This window comes from Hyalella azteca, unplaced genomic scaffold (assembly GCF_000764305.2).
Source record: "Hyalella azteca isolate HAZT.00-mixed unplaced genomic scaffold, Hazt_2.0.2 contig5977, whole genome shotgun sequence".
In the NCBI taxonomy this organism is placed as follows: Eukaryota; Metazoa; Arthropoda; class Malacostraca; order Amphipoda; family Hyalellidae; genus Hyalella; species Hyalella azteca.
In genome coordinates, this window is record NW_025936150.1 from 64,073 (window position 1) to 81,950 (window position 17,878).

Genomic DNA, 17,878 nt, shown 5'->3' on the forward strand with positions numbered 1-17,878 from the left:
TTTGAATGGGTGCAAATGGCAAGGTGTTAACGTGATAACTGCCATGCAGGTTCTGATCGTTCGCAAATGGTCGGGTGTTGTTAAAGCTTCATACGAAATTCATGACCATTTAGTGCCGCTATGAAAGCGATCTCTTGGTGAAGCATTCATGAAGTGTATGAACTCTGAATGATATTGAATGAGACTCTACACGTTGCTTACATTCAATTTTCTTAGCTTTTTATATCCATTTGAATATATCATGTATTAGTTGAATAATTGATAAATCCAGTTCAATTCATCATGTATCCATTTGAATACATCATATATCTATTTGAATACATCATATATCTATTTGAATACATCATATATCCTTTTGAATACATCATATATTCATTTAAATATATCATATATCCATTTGGATACATCATATGTCCATTTGAATACATCATATATCCATTTGAATATATAATATATCCATTTGAATACATCATATATCCATTTGAATACATCATATATTCATTTGAATATATCATATATCTATTTGAATATATAATATATCCATTATAATTCATGTTATATCTAGTTGAATACATGCAAATAATAAGCCCGGCCATTTAAGTACAAAATTTTAATTCCCGCAACAATCTGACAATTTCTAATGATACTTAGGCAATTTCTGATGATAGTTAGTCAATTTTTCTAATGGTTTATCTGGCAATTTCTAATGATAGTTGGGCAATTTTTCTAATGGTTGACCTGGCAATTTCTGATGATACTTAGGCAATTTCTAATGATAGTTGGGCAATTTCTGATGATAGTTAGGCAATTTCTAATGATAGTTAGACAATTTCTAATGATAGTTAGACAATTTCTAATGATAGTTAGACAATTTTTCAAATAGTTGACCTGGCAATTTCTAATTATAGTTAGGCAATTTCTAATGATAGTTGGGCTATTTTTCAAATGGTTGACCTGGCAATTTCTGATGATAGTTAGACAATTTTTCTAATGGTTGACCTGGCAATTTCAAATGATACTTAGACAATTTTTTTAATGGTTGACCTGGCAATTGCTAATGATTGTTAGACAATTTTTCCAATGGTTGAGTTTGCAATTCCTAATGATAGTTAGACAATTTTTCTAATGGTTGACCTGGCAATTTCAAATGATACTTAGTCAATTTTTCTAATGGTTGACCTTACAATCCCTAAAGATATCTTGACGTATCATCTTATCCCTGTCTCTTATACACATCTAGATGTGTATAAGAGACAGGTNTAAATAAATAATTGATAATTATTATTGAAATCCTCAGAAAATTCCCAAATCCTCCTAAATTATCGTGTGGCAGAAGCATGCGGGCCCTCTTCGCCGCCCTCGCTAACAGGGTCAGATATGTAGTTAATATATTATTAATTAGTGTTTAAATAAAAAATAATTACTATAGAAATCTTGTAGTGGAAGAGCACGGGCCCTCGCTAACAGGGTCAGATATGTTCCTTATAGATTAATGATTGATGTGTAAATAAATAATTAATGTGTAAATAAATGTTTAATTAATAATTATTATAGAAATCCTCATTAGAAATGCTCGCTGCTACACAAGCACTCGTCGCCGCCCTCGCGAACAGGGTTAAATATGTTCTTAATATATTATTAATTAGTGTTTAAATAAGTAATAATTACTACAGAAATTCTTGTTGTGGAAGCGCACGGGCCTTCGCAAACAGGGTGTGCAGTGTCATTAATATATAATTATTAATTAATATGTGTCATTAATGTGTGAGAGTCATTACGTTTAATTTATCCTGTAATTATTATTAATTTATCCTGTAATTATTATTAATTTATCGTGTAATTATGTTTAATTCATGCTGTAATTATGAATAATTCAACGTGTAATTATATGACTGTAATTATGATTAATTCATCCGATAATTATGATTAATTCATCCGATAATTATGATTAATTCATCCTGTAATTATGATTAATTCATCATGTAATTATGATCAATTCATCATGTAATTATGATCAATTCATCCTGTAATTATGATCAATTCATCCTGTAATTATGATCAATTCATCCTTTAATTATGATCAATTCATCCTTTAATTATGATTAATTCATCCTGTAATTATGAATAATTCATCCTGTAATTATGATTAATTCATCCTGAAATTATGTTTAATTCATCCTGTAATTATGAATAATTCATCCTGTAATTATGATTAATTCATCCTGTAATTATGATTAATTCATCCTGTAATTATGATCAATTCATCCTGTAATTATGATTAATTAATCCTGTAATTATTATAAATTATGTTATTAATTTATTATTATATTAATTATGTGTTATATTAATATTGTTATGATGTTATTATAATTAATTATGATTATGATTAATTAATTATTAATTCATCATGTTAATTAAAATTAATTTATCTTGTAATTATGATTAATTCATCCTTTAATTATAATTAATTAATCGTGTAATCACCTGCTGCAGGTGTCAGAGTCCGAGGCGCGTCTCGCTGCCGTGGAGTCGTGCGACTGCCAGAAGTCGTGCCGTGTCAACGATACCGTGCGCCCCGACGGCGCCTCCTGGAAAACTGGCTGCGAGATGTGCTCGTGTGTCGTGAGTGTCGTGTGTCGTGTGTCGTGAGTGTCGTGTGTCGTGAGTGTCGTGTGTCGTGAGTGTCGTGAGTGTCGTGAGTGTCGCTGTCTCTTATACACATCTAGATGTGTATAAGAGACAGAGTGTCGTGTGTGTCGTGAGTCGTGAGTGTCGTGTGTCGTGAGTGTCGTGTGTCGTGAATTTTGAACGTCTCGAGTATCGTTCGGCATGAACGTCGTATTCTATTCATCTAATAATGTCATTAAATCCAGCTAATATCTGTTTTCTTGTCATTATTTTTACAAAATACTAATATATACTAATAATACTAATAGATAATTACTACAAAATACTAATATATTATTACTACTGCATTATTTTTTATGAACTAAATAGACTTTCAATAATGTCATTTAATCCACCTAATATGTATTTTCTTGCCAATATTTTTAGAAAATAATAATAGTTAATTATTATTGCCTTATTTCTATAAAATACTAATAAATATACTACTAATACTAACAGATAATTTTCATAAAATACTAATATATTATTATTTTTACATTATTTTTAATAATCTAAAACTAATTTAATGGCGTGCAGCACGGCGAGGTGCTGTGCAGGCCGCTGCCCTGTCCTGCGGTGACCTGCAGGAACCCTGTCTACACCTCCGGCCAGTGCTGTCCTGTCTGCCTCAGTCAGTCCTGCCGCATATGTCCTTATTCCTCATCATCCCTCATCATACCCCCTCATCCTGCCTCATCCCTCATCCCGCCTCAGTCCTTATCATATTCCTTCATCCTGCCTCATTCCTCATCATATGCCCTCATCATATGCCCTCATCATATGCCCTCATCATATGCCCTCATCATATGCCCTCATCCCTCATCATATGCCCTCATCATATGCCCTCATCCCTCATCATATGCCCTCATCCCTCATCATATGCCCTCATCCCTCATCATATGCCCTCATCCCTCATCATATGCCCTCATCCCTCATCATATGCCCTCATCCCTCATCATATGCCCTCATCCCTCATCATATGCCCTCATCCCTCATCATATGCCCTCATCCCTCATCATATGCCCTCATCCCTCATCATATGCCCTCATCCCTCATCATATGCCCTCATCCCTCATCATATGCCCTCATCCCTCATCATATGCCCTCATCCCTNAATGTCTAGAGTATTGTTCGGTATGAACGTCGAATTCTATTCTTCTAATAATTTTATTCAATCCACTTATTATGTCTTTTCTTGCCATTATTTTTACAAAATACTAATATATACTACTAATACTAATAGATAATTACTATAAAATACTAATATATAATTATTATTGCATTATTTTTTATTGAACTAAATATAATCTTTTAATAATGTCATTTAATCCACCTAATATGTATTTTCTTGCCGTTATTTTTACCAAACTACTAATACTAATAGATAATTTTTGTAAAATACTAATTTATAATTATTTATACATTATTTTAATAATCTAAAAATAATTGTATGGCGTGCAGCACTTACAGATACTAATATACACTTGCAATACTAATATATACTACTAATACTAATAGATAATTTCTATAAAATAATAATATATAATTATTATTGCATTATTTCCATAATTTAAAAGTAATTATACGGCGCGTAGCACTTACAGAATACTAATATATACTACTAATACTAATAGATAATTACTAAAAATACTAATATATACTACTAATACTAATAGATAATTACTATAAAATACTAATATATACTACTAATGCTAATAGATTATCACTATAAAATACTAATATATAATTAATATTAAATTATTTCTATAATCTAAAAGTAATTATACGGCGTGCAGCACGGCGAGGTGCTGTGCAGGCCGCTGCCCTGTCCTGCGGTGTCCTGCAGGAACCCTGTCTACACCTCCGGCCAGTGCTGTCCTGTCTGCCTCAGTCAGTCCTGCCGCATATGTCCTTATTCCTCATCATCCCTCATCATACCCCCTCATCCTGCCTCATTCCTCATCATATTCCCTCATCCTACCTCATCCCTCATCACAAACCCTCATCAAATTCCTTCATCCCGCCTCATACCTCGTAATATTCACTACCTCTTCACAGCTTAGTTTACATAATAATTAACTTAACAACTTGAATTGCACGTTTTTCTTTTTTCTCTTTTGTGATTTAAACTCTTAATACCTACCAATATTATAGTTCAAATTTTTGACAATGCCCGTTATGTTCTGGTGTGTTTGGAAGTCCAAGATGAAAAGAACCCGTGTAAAAAATAAGCTAACGTGAATTACTAAGTTATAGATAAATAATCGTGCAAAAGTTATCAATTATTAAATGATATCAACGTCCAAAAAATGGTTTAAGAATTTGTACATATATGATTTATTCTATCAGAACAATGCTCNATACCGCCTTATCCCTCGCAAAATTTACTGCCTATTTAAATCCTAGTTCACCTTATAATTAACTTAACAACTTGAATTGCACGTTTTTCTTTTTTTCTTTTGTGATTTAAAGTCTTAATACCTATCAATATTATAGTTCAAATTTTTGACAATGCGCGTTGTGTTACTGGTGTGGTTGAAAATCCAAGATAAAGAGAACCCGTGTTGAAAATAAACTAACGTGAATTACTAATTTATACATAAATAATCGCGCTAACGATATCAATTATTATTTGAAATCAACGTCCAAAAAATGGTTTAAGAATTTGTACATATATGATTTATTCTATCAGAACAATGCTCGCTGAAAGGCGAGGTATACGAGCACGGAGATACCGTGTCGCCACGACAGTGCGTGGACTGCGAGTGTCGTGATGGTGCCATGCAGTGCCGCCGTGTGGACCCCGACACGTCGTGTCCAGAACTGTCATGTCCGCCAGACCAGCAGTTCTCAGAACCTGGCGAGTGCTGCAAGTTCTGTCCAGGAGTTGACTACTGCGCGGCTGGCAACACGTGTCATGTCAACGCGACGTGTGTCAACCTCCAGACATCGTACACGTGTCACTGTAAACGTGGCTTCCAGGGCGATGGACGCAACTGTACCGGTAGGTGAACTTCGTACGTCTGGCTCATGCTTAGCATCAAGTGTCTAATGTTGTCATACGTCATGAACAATTCGTCCTGATGTCTGTCCGTACAAACGGACGGACCTAACAGTACCGGTAGGTGAACTTCGTACGTCTGGCGCATGCTTAGCATCAAGGCTCGAACGTTGTCATACATCATTAAAATTCTTCCTGATGTCTGTCCGTACAAACGGACGGACGTAACTATACCGGAAGGTGAACTTTGTACGTCTGGCTTAGTCTTAGCATCAAGTGTCTAATGTTGTCATACATCAGTATATTCGTTTAATGTCTGACCGTACAATTTGGACAAACGGACGGACGAAACTGTACCGGTAGGTGAACTTCGTACGTCTGGCTCATGCTTAACATTAGAGGTCAATAGTTGTCATACATCGTTAAAATTCTTCCTGGTCGATGTCTGTCCATAAAATTTGTACAAACGGACAGACGCAACTGTACCGGTAGGTGAACTTCGTACGTCTGTCTCATGCTTAACATGAGAGGTCTAAGGTTGTCATACATAAATAAAATTCTTCCTGATCGATGTCTGTCCATAAAATTTGTACAAACGGACGGACGTAAATTCCGGTAGGTGAACTTCGTACGTCTGTCGCATGCTTAACATCCGCGCTCAAATGTTATCATACATCAGAAAAATTCGTCCTGGGGCCGGATTATCAAAACTTCGTAACTTTTTGTACTTACGACAAAAAAATTCTGTGGTACGTAAATGCACCTTAATTTTGGCATTATCAAAACTTTCGTACGCAAGTCTTAGCTAAAAGCCTGAATTTTTTCCCCGTGCAAATTTTTCCTGCGCAAATGTTCTTATAATATCACCGTTAGTATTACGTTGTCATAGCAACGCCACTCGTAAGTCGATTTTGCGTACTTACGAAGTTTTGATAATACGGCCCCTGATGTCTGTCCGTAAAATTTGTACAAACGGACGGACGTAACTGTACCAGTAGGTGAACTTCGTACGTCTGTCTCATGCTCAAGATCAGGGCTCTAATGTTGTCATACATCCGTAAATTCGTCCTGATGTCCGTCCGTAAAATTTGTACAAACAGACGGACGCAACTGTAACGGTAGGTGAACGTCGTACGTCTGTCTCATGCCTAACATCAGGGGTCTAATGTTGTCATACATCATTTAAATTCGTCCTGATGTCTGTCCGTAAAATTTGTACAAACGGACGGACGCAACTTTACCGGTAGGTGAACTTCGTACGTCTGTCTTATGCTTAACATCAGGGGTCTATTGTTGTCATACATCCGTAAATTCGTCCTGATGTCTGTCCGTAAAATTTGTAAAATCGGACGGACGCAGCTGTGCCGGTAGGTGAACTTCGTACGTCTGGCTCATGCTTAACATCAGGGGTCTAATGTTGTCATATATCCGTAAATTCGTCCTGATGTCTGTTCGTAAAATTTGTACAAACGGACGGACGTAACTGTACTGGAAGGTTAACTTTGTACGTCTGTCTCATGCTTAAGATCAGGGGTCTAATGTTGTCATACATCCGTAAATTCGTCCACATCTCTGTACGTAAAATTTGTACAAACGGACGGACGCAACTGTACCGGTAGGTGAACTTCGTACGTCTGTCTTATGCTTAACATCAGGGGTCTAATGTTGTCATACATCCGTAAAAATTTTACAAGCAGACGGACGTAACTGTACCGTTGAGTGAACTTCGTACGTCTGTCTCATGCGTAACATCAGTAGTCTAATGTTGTCATACATCATTAAAATTCGTCCTGATGTCTGTCCGTACAAATGGACGGACGCAACTGTACTGGTAGGTGAACTTCGTACGTCTGGCTGATGCCTAACATCAAGGCGCAAATGTTGTCATACATCAGTAAATCTGTCCTCATGTATGTCCGTAAAATCTGTACATACGGACGGACGCAACTGTACCGGTAGGTGAACTTCGTACGTCTGTCTAATGCTTAGCATCAAGGCTCGAATGTTGTCATACATCCGTAAAATTCATCCACATATCTGTGCGTAAAATTTGTACAAACGTAATATTTTCATCAAAGCTGCCATTCACTGGTGAAGTAATATGCATAAATTATTGTATTTTAGTGGCTTAAATTTTCTGCATCAGCTGTATCAGCATCAGCTGTATCAGCATCAGCTGTATCAGCATACCCCCTCTACTTTCACCCTCACTTACATTCATAAAAGACATTATAATAATAATAATAGCGGTTTCAGCTTTTAGTAGGCCGTAGGCCTGTCGCCGATTCTCAACATTGCAGAACATTCACAGCATGTTGCGGTCTCGAACTCGCAAATCACTGTTACAATTCTGCAGTGCTTAACCGCCCGGCCTCCTCGCCGATTCTGACCAGAAACTGGCGCACAGAGCTGGGATCGAACCCGCGCCTCTCTGCGCCAATCTTGGTACTCTGAACTTTAACCACTGGGCCAAACTGCCCATTATTCAATCTCATCATTTCAACTTTCGCTAGCTAACATTCCCTGATGTATTGATGAAGACGTCACCTCATTGTACTGACCAGGATGAATGTATCATCACTGTATTCATCACTGTACTCATCATTGTACTCATCACAGTACTCATCACTGTACTCATCACTGTACTCATCATTGTACTCATCACTGTACTCATCACTGTACTCATCATTCTACTCATCACTGTACTCATCACTGTATTCATCATTGTATTCATCATTGTATTCATCATTCCCGCAGACACTGTACTCATCATTCTACTCATCACTGTACTCATCACTGTATTCATCATTGTATTCATCATTGTATTCATCATTCCCGCAGACATTGATGAGTGTGACGCTGCCAGCGAGCAGGACGGTCATTACTGCCAGCAACACGCAACCTGCCTCAACACTCCTGGCAGCTACAAGGTAATTCCTTACCGTCCTGGCAGCGACTGCCCGTTGTCTCAGACAAAAAAGAATGTACAAGTGAATTTAAAAGGCAACAAAATAAAGCAAATTCAGCCTAATGTTTTCGAAACCCGCTCCATTATTAGTTAAAAATTCGAAGAATTGTAAATTGATGAAAAATGTCAAGCGGATAATTACTACAAGCGCTGTTGACGCGAGGTTTTTGTTTGAAAATAATCAGCTATCCCGAAAATCTTAAATTTTTGGCAGTGGAGATGGTTAAATGGTTAAAGACCCTAATCGAGAGTGCCGTGATAGATCATAAAAATTATTTCGGATGGTTAAAGATCCTAGAATCGCCCTCAGTCTCAGGAACGTTGCACCGTTCAGTGTGAAGGCGCACAGCAGAATGAGGAGGGTGAGCAAGCAGATCTCTAGAACGATAACTCCTTCCGCTGTGTTCAGCAATTCTCAAGTAGAAGTGACCCGACGTAATTCCGAGTTCGGTTTCAACCGCTTCCATGAAAATTTTGTTCTTCCTGTTGATTACATTTCTATTTATGAAATTTTTATTGATGATAGAGCGGTCTCCAAAACGTTATAATTGAAACTGAGGTTAATTTGCTCAATATTTTATTTAGTTTAAAATTCTTGATTAGTTTTGAATTTTAGCAAACTATTAATACAAATAATATATATTAATGCCCATCCTGCAGCTTTGATTCATAGTAGCTAAAAGTTTATCAATGTCACGCCGGGTAACACGAAAATGTTTAATAATATATAATCCTTGCCTATCAAAGGGGTAACTACTTTATACTCCACGCAGTGTTACCTAATCCTTAGTCTTACTCAGGTAACTGTACACCGTCTCACAGTATTATTTATACTGATTAAATTCACTGAGAATTAAAAATTTATATTAAAAAATGTTTGATATTTTTTAAAAATTTCATTCATAATCAATTAATATGAATTAAAATGCATTGCCTAATTAATTTCCTCGTAAATATTATCTTTAATGAGTTAGCCCCTCTTTAATTTGTTTATAACGATAATAATCAGCAATATAATATAATTTTCTTGTGAAAATATATATTTTTAACCAATATCCTCAGTACACTCAGTGCTTATTTTACGTGACTACGGGTCATCCTGACTTAGTTTAGCCCGGAAAAATATCCTATCAGTTCTACTTGCACAGAAAGTGTCACCATTTTACATTGTGACCCATTCAAATTTGTAATATCTCCCTGAGATTTTGTGAAATTTTTGTGAAATTTGTGCAATGTCCTACAATGTGACGCATTGAAATTTTAACATCTCCCTGAGATTTTATGAAATTTGTAAAATCCCCTACAATGTGACCCATTGAAATTTGCTAGTGATAAATTTGTGAGAGGTATCTCTGTTGCCAGTGTGTAGATGTGTAGCATCGGAGACACTGTATTTTTTAGAATTCTTCTCTTTAAAAGATAATTTTTAAACGCATATGATTTACAATGTGACCCAATCAAATTTGTGATATCTCTGTTACCAGTGTGAGTGTGAAGTGGGTTACGTGCGTCAGGATGTGATTCATGTGACCCAGGATGTGACCCAATGTGACCCAATAAAATTTGTGATATCTCCCTTACCAGTGTGAGTGTGAGGAAAGTGCGTCAGGATGTGACCCATGTGACCCAGGATGTGACCCAATGTGACCCAGGATGTGACCCAATGTGACCCAATAAAATTTTTGAGTGAAATCACCCTTATCAGTGTGAGTAAAACACTTCATTTACTGCGGGTTACACTCCACATTCTGTAGTAGTAAAGTTTCTTTTAATGTTTTGGTAGACAATAATTTTAACAACTTTTACAAAATATTAATTACGTGCTAAATACTTTTGGTTATATGAATTATATCCTCTCTGTATGACAGCTAAACAATAGTGATATCAATAATAGTTAAAAGTGATGTCAATAATGTCAATGTCAGTGATGTCAATAATAGTTAAAAGTGATGTCAATAATAATGAAAAGTTTCTAACTCATTAGCCAATCACTGAAGGCTTTTAAAGCTAAACCCACCAATCACCGACGAGAAATTAGCCCCTACGTTTACATTGAGTTTTGAAAGCAAGTAGTATTTCATTGTACTGAAGTACCTATTTTATTGATTATATTTTATTATTATATTTTTATAATAATTCTATAAATTTTTTTTTTTTATTATTTTTAATTATATATTTAAATTTTATTATATTTTTATATTTATTTATTTTATTTTATTATATTTTTATTATTATTTTATTTATCGGAGTATTTTATTGTACTGAACTATCACAACAATAACATTTAACCACATATCAACTGACTCAAAGTCCAATGAGGGACGCCATCTTCAATTTTTTGCAGCAGTTTTGTAAAAGTATTGTATTGTAAAATCGTATAGAATGTGACAGCTACAGTGCAGAGAAATAAGTTGTAAATCATTTTAAAATATTAGAAAGAACTGAGTTCTCTACAAGTAGATGATTAGATTATCATGGATTATCATGAGCAATATTTTGAATGGAATATTTAAGCAGCTTGTCAAATGGTAAAAGGAGGCTGCTATGTCTCAAGTCTTAAAAATTTAGCCATGTCTTAAGTTTTAAGCATCACAGCAACACAATGACTACATATAAACGGAAACAGCGTACTTAAATAATGTAAGGCAGAAGTATTTTAATTAATATTAATAATTGAGCAACAGGGCCACGTTTTATAACATATTGTTCTTAAAGAATGTAGAGCAGAAATCTTTCAATTAACATTAATAATTGAGCATGAGTGCCACGTTTTATAACATCGCCATAACATATTTAAAGACATCATAACATCGCCATAACACATCACATCGCCACACATAAACACATCATAACACATCATAACATTGCCACGTTTTATAACATCGTTTTATAACATCGCCATACCCGCGCCACACAGCGAAATGTGGCGACGGTTGCCACAACGGTGGCGTCTGTGTGGCGCCAGACCTGTGCGCCTGCCGCCGTGGCTTCACGGGCCCGTCCTGCGAGCGCGACGTGGATGAGTGTGGCCTCGGCCTCCACAGGTATGGCTGCCCTCAGCCTCCACAGGTATGGCTGGCCTCAGCCTCCACAGGTATGGCTGGCCTCAGCCTCCACAGGTATGGCTGGCCTCAGCCTCCACAGGTATGGTTGGCCTCAGCCTCCACAGGTATGGTTGGCCTCAGCCTCCACAGATACGGGCCCTAATAAAGTTTCGTGTGGTCCGTCCCCCAGGTGCGGTCCCCAATAAAAATTCGTGCGGTCCCCAATAAAAATTCGTGCGGTCCCCAATAAAAATTCGTGCGGTCCCTAATAAAGTTTCGTGCGGTCCCCAATAAAAATTCGTGCGGTCCCCAATAAAAATTCGTGCGGTCCCCAATAAAAATTCGTGCGGTCCCTAATAAAGCTTCGTGCGGTCCCCAATAAAGTTTCGTGTGGTCCGTCCTCCCCCAGGTGTGGTCCCCGGTCTCGCTGCGTGAACCTGCCGGGCTGGTACACTTGCGTGTGTCTGCCGGGCTACACAGCCCTCCTGTCGGACCACACACACGGTCTCGTGTGTACTGGTGGGTCAAGTGTGCTGGTGGTCCCTGAATAATCCCGCTCACTTAGACGCCTCTTCCATGAAATTGATGTGATTAATTAATATTATTTTAACTAAGTGTCAAGTATTATCCTCATCTAATATAGCTAGCATCATTCATTCACATTAAAATAAGAAATAAGTTTAAATTGGATGGCAATAATTTAAATAATCTATGTTCCTCAGACGTGGATGAATGCAGCTCCAACATCCACACATGTCAGCCAAACGCGACCTGCACCAACACCCCTGGAGGCTTCCTGTGCACCTGCAACGGCACGGCACCTGCTGGGTCACCTGCCAGGTCACCTGCCAGGTCACCTGCCAGGTCACCTGCCGGGTCATCTGCTGGGTCACCTGATGGGGCACCTGCCAGGTCACCTGCTGGGTCAACTGCCGGGTCACCTGCCGGGGCACCTGCCGGGTCACCTGCCGGGGCACCTGCCGGGTCACCTGCCGGGGCACCTGCTAGGTCACCTGCTAGGTCACCTGACAGGTCATTTGCTGACCTCAAAGTTCACGACGACAAACAGCAACTGGACGACATTCCCGCTATTCGGAACGCACCACGCAATAACAACGAATACAGGACAACGAACCACGCATTCGTGGTCAATGAATCTTGCTCTCTCGGTTAGTCTGTTGCACCGGGTCCTAGAATTAGGTTACATTATAATTTATGTTGCTATATACCTAATGATGGCAGTCTTCAAACTAAACATCTAAAATAAAAATGCATATCCACTGACAAAATTGCCACACTGTAAAAAAATCTAATCCTCTGGCCGATGCAGCGATTTGATTAGAAAATCATTAACTAAAATATTTCCTCGAAAACCTGTTTGTTTGTAATAATATTTATAAGCATGGGATAAATTTGTGAGCACTAAACTTGATTTTTTTATTAAAATTTAAGAATGATATGAGTACATCTTTGAAAACCGTATGTAATATGAAAACTATCCCTCACACTGTATCTGCGCCCCTCCTTCTCACCCCTCACATTTCTCACTTCCCTCACCCCTCACTTCCTTCACCCCTCACTTCCCTCACCCCTCACTTCCCTCACCCCTCACTTCCCTCACCCCCACCCCCTCACACCCCTCACTTCCCTCACCTCCTCTCTCCCCTAACTTCCCTCACCCCTCACTCACCTCACTTCCCTCACACCCCTCACTCCCTTCACTTCCCTCACTCCCCTCACTCACTTCAGGCTGCGTGTCCGAGGGGCGTGCCCGTGACGACGGGGAGATGTGGACGCCCTCACACGCGCGGTGCTGGCAGTGTGTATGTAACGAGGGGCGTGTGACGTGTGACAAGTTCCTGTGTGACTGCTCCAGTGCCCTCGTCGACCCTCAGTGTTGCCCTCACTGTGATCCCAGGGCGTCCTGCCCCCACCAGCACCTGCCGCACGTCTCCTTCAGGAGTGGCCAGACCTGGATATATGAGTGCCAGACCTGCGAGTGTCTCGTGAGTTACGCTCAGGGAAATTAGCGAGACTTTTTGTCTAAATAGCGATGCAATTTTTGCCCCTTTTGTGGGTCATCCTGACGCAGTTTCGTTTGTGAAAATGGCGTACTAGAGCTACGTCCGCACGAGTGCTACGTTGCCTTTGCACTCGCGCGTGCAAAGGCAAGAAAGTGACTCTCAATACTGGGCAGGGTGGCCCAGTGGTTACAGTTCAGAGTGCCAAGATTGGCGCAGAGAGGTGCGGGTTCGATCCCAGCTCTGTGCGCCAGTTTCTGGTCAGAATCGGCGAGGAGGCCGGGCGGTTAAACACAGCAGAATTGTAGCAGTGAGTTGCGAGTTCGAGACCGTATCAAGCTGTGAATGTTCTGCGATGTTAAGAATCGGCGACAGGCCTACGGCCTAATAAAAACGCTGAAACCGCTAAATTGGTCCATAAGACTGATTCGTTTGTCTTGGTGTTACTTTGAGTAGTCATCTTCATCTAACATACACATTCATGCAGAGTGAAGAACGTTGGAAAAACTAGAAGTTTCGTATTAAGTTTATAATTTTTAATCATAATAGTATTTCGTTCATATTTCGTTTCAATATTTCGTTCTTATTTTTTCATTATCATAGTAAAATAATAAAACAAACTCAATATTTTCTTCTTAATTTTTCATTATCATAGTAAAATAAAAAAATAAATTTCAATATTTTGTTGCTATTTTTTCATTATAATATGTAGTAAAATAACAAAAAAATATAACTCAGTACTCACTGCAGTGAGTGACAGAGAGCGCATTTTCTCGTCGACGAAAACGTGAAGTCACAGACGGACGGACGGACAGACGGACGGACAGACGGACGGACGGACGGACAGACAGACAAACGGACGGACAGACAGACAGACGGACGGACGGACAGACAGACGGACAGACGGATATTTCAAGCACAATAGTGCATTTTTTCCATAAACGAAAAATGCGCTAAAAAAACGTCAATTTATTTCTAATTTTGTTTCCATAAATGAGAAAATGCGCTAAAAAGAAACTTACATTTTTATTCTAATTATATTCACAGTTGGGGGAAGTGGACTGCAGGCCCATGGAGTGCCCCGTGCCCCACTGTCCCTACCCCGTGAGGCAGCATGGGGACTGTTGCTCCAGGTGTCCCGAGGCTGACCCGTGTGCCGTGGGCCCCGTGAATGTCACGTCACCCGCGGGCCTCCCACAACCCTGTCACCTTCCCCCGTCTCTGTCAACACGTCGCCAGTACCCGTCAACTGACCATGACTGTCTCGACTGTCGCTGTCAGGTACAGTTGTTATATCTTCTGTCAGGTACAGTTGCTACTGCTTCTGTCAGGTACAGTTGCTATTGCTTCTGTCAGGTACAGTTGCTGTTGCTTCTGTCAGGTACAGTTGCTACTGCTTCTGTCAGGAACAGTTGCTATTGCTTCTGTCAGGTACAGTTGCTTTTGCTTCTGTCAGGTACAGTTGCAGGTTGCAGGAAGATACACATGAATTCAAATGATATCAACATTTGCTTCAAATTGCAGAATCATAGCAATACGTGATCCTCTTCCACAACAATCTTAATGATTGGAAAATCTTGAATATATATTAAATGTCAGGGTTCTATATGTTTTAAATAAGTCAACAAACTCGCTCTTAAAAAATATAACTCAGTACTCATTGCAGTGAGTGACAGAAAGCGTATTTTCTCGTCGACGAAAAAGTGAAGTCACGGACAGACGGACGGACATAGCGAGCACAATAGGGCATTTTTTCCATAAATGAGAAAATGCGGTAAAAAGCCTCTGCTCAATCTTGTATTTAAAGATCATTCAAGTTTCCTTAAAACCAATGTCAGAACTGTTTTCGCGGTCCTAAACTTGGCTATTTTGCTAGCGTAGCAATGGCGGCGCTGAAGAACAGGCCCGAGTTTGACCAGTCGCAGATTTTTGTACTACTCATGACTTGTTCACGAAATATCTAAAAACTTGCTTTCTAGACCAAAACTTACGATTTCTTGAAAAAGCTACTAAACTTTTACAAGATAAGTAAAGTGTTAGGCATTTCAAGTCTAAAATTATATATGCGTCTGTATAACTTTGTCTGGACTCTCCTTGAACGCGTTCTTGGTCGGAGCGTCAACGATGTCATCAGGGAGGCTGGTCCATGTCTCGGTGACTCGAATCCCGAGAAAATTTGCTAATAAGTTATTGCATTTGTGTCTAAAAATACTATCATAATAATATTGTAATAACACTATTAATTTAATGCTATTACAGATATAATTGTTGCCCAGGGGTGCAGAGTGGCCCAGTTGTTTTAAGTTCAGAGTACCAGGATTGACGCAGAGAGGCGCGGGTTCGATCCCAGCTCTGTGCGCCAGTTTCTGGTCAGAATCGGCGAGGAGGCCGGGCGGTTAAGCACAGCAGAATTGTAGCAGTGACTTGCGAGTTCGAGACCGCAAAAAGCTGAGAATGTTCTGCAATGTTAAGAATCGGCGACAGGCCTACGGCCTAATAAACGCTGAAACCGCTATATATATATTTTATAATACTGTTAATAACTCCTTCACGTGCGGTGCCCCGCTGTGTTGCAGGAGCCGTACTGCGGAACAAGCGACCTCCCTCCGCATGCATGGCACTCGTCGGGCTGGCGTGCGGACACCAGCGGCGCCAGAGCTCGGTAACTCTAGCAAGACCGGGCCCTGGGTCTGCTCTGGGTCCCGGGACTGCTCTGGGTCCTGGGTATGCTCTGGGTTGGCTCTGGGTCCTTGACCTGCCTTGGGTCCCAGGCATGCTCATGGTCCCGAGACTACTTTGGGTCCTGAGTCTTCTCTGGGTTGTGGACCTTCTCCGGACCTGGATTCTGCTCTGGGTCCTGTGTCTCCTCTGAGTCCCGGGTCTGCTCTGGGTGCTGGATCTCCTATGGGTTCTGGGCCTGCTCTTGGCCTGGATTCTGCTCTGGGTCCTGGGTCTGCTCTGCTCTTGGGATGCATTCATTGGTTAATGTGTTGCCCAAGTTGTCGTACCTGCACCATTCTTGGTTTTTTCTAATGATTGTGGTGCACAGTGACGTACAAAGAGTCTGATTTAATTTCTGATATTTTTTGAGGAAATTTGAACCAAGATCAGTGGTGATCCTGATCAAAACCTTGAAAATTCATTTCGGTTGTTTTAAATCTTTCTTTTGAAGTTTACAAAAACAATTTTATGAATGAGTTAACTTCTGCTATGACTACTGCTACCCACCCTAACAAAATTTAGAGGCGAGCCTGACTCTGCAATAGGTGCCGCCTAGGACTTGGTGAGCACGTGAATCAGCCTCTTATGGCACACCCTCAGGGACTATTATGTTGGAAAGCAGATTCTGACAAGAAGCTGATTTTAATCGGGTGGCCAAACAGACCCATAACAACTTAAAACCGAGTGTGGTGACTATATTTAGAAGCCTATAGGCGGTACCCAATTTTGTTAGGGTGGAGACAGAGTTGTAGTACGACTTTAAAAAATATCTTTGAACTGTATATACGGTTGGTGACGAATATTAATGGGAAAAGTGTTTTCGCATTTCGTTCAACTGAATTTTGTTGAACTAAATTTCGTTCGACTGAATATCGTTGAACTGAATTTCGTTTAACTAACTTTATTTTTACTTAATTTAGTGTAACTGAATTTTGTTCAATATAAAGACATGACATCGCTGATCATTTTAGTTTAAAGACCGTAAATATATCGTCATTTACATGCGAATTGAAATATTTATATCAGTCACCCCTAAATACTAGATTCGGTGAAGTTGATTTGTTCGAACTGTTCGTTTGTGATGCACTTTCTGGAAAATCCTCATGCGACTCCAAAATTCCTATCGTATTTTCCACTGCAGCGAAGTGAACATTTTTCTTCATTCAAGCACCTGAGTTTTTTTTACTTCCGTTTTTGTTATGGCTTGTATTCGGAGATTGATAGAGATTTTTATACCTGTTTCATACATCACATTTTACCTACATAATATTTAATATATCTTTTTTTCATTCTTTTCCTAAATATTTTTTGTTTGTTTTGTCTCTTTAAGTCGGATTCTCGCGGCGTGCAGGGAATCTTTCACGTATCTTCATTTTTCCAATGTAAAAAATAAAAATTTTCACACGCGCAAAATCTTTCAAGAGAAGAATTTTAGTAGAGTAAATTTTGTATCAAA

General features: G+C 39.2%; 1 protein-coding gene across 1 annotated transcript in view; it reads left to right on the plus strand.

Annotated features, from left to right (window-relative positions):
- LOC108666224 (protein kinase C-binding protein NELL1-like) overlaps window positions 1-16,652 on the plus strand; it is a gene marked incomplete at its 3' end in the record, with an annotated part of 31,542 nt that extends 14,890 nt beyond the window's left edge. The window contains exons 5-18 of the mRNA XM_047880708.1: window positions 50-69; window positions 1,337-1,370; window positions 2,494-2,622; window positions 4,464-4,557; window positions 5,360-5,671; window positions 8,510-8,598; window positions 10,121-10,184; window positions 11,554-11,680; window positions 12,090-12,199; window positions 12,403-12,849; window positions 13,430-13,686; window positions 14,749-14,982; window positions 16,278-16,363; window positions 16,473-16,652. Of these exons, the coding sequence (XP_047736664.1) occupies window positions 50-69; window positions 1,337-1,370; window positions 2,494-2,622; window positions 4,464-4,557; window positions 5,360-5,671; window positions 8,510-8,598; window positions 10,121-10,184; window positions 11,554-11,680; window positions 12,090-12,199; window positions 12,403-12,849; window positions 13,430-13,686; window positions 14,749-14,982; window positions 16,278-16,363; window positions 16,473-16,652 (2,183 nt within the window). The remainder of the gene's footprint in view (window positions 1-49; window positions 70-1,336; window positions 1,371-2,493; window positions 2,623-4,463; window positions 4,558-5,359; window positions 5,672-8,509; window positions 8,599-10,120; window positions 10,185-11,553; window positions 11,681-12,089; window positions 12,200-12,402; window positions 12,850-13,429; window positions 13,687-14,748; window positions 14,983-16,277; window positions 16,364-16,472) is intronic.
- Window positions 16,653-17,878: the final 1,226 nt, after the last annotated feature.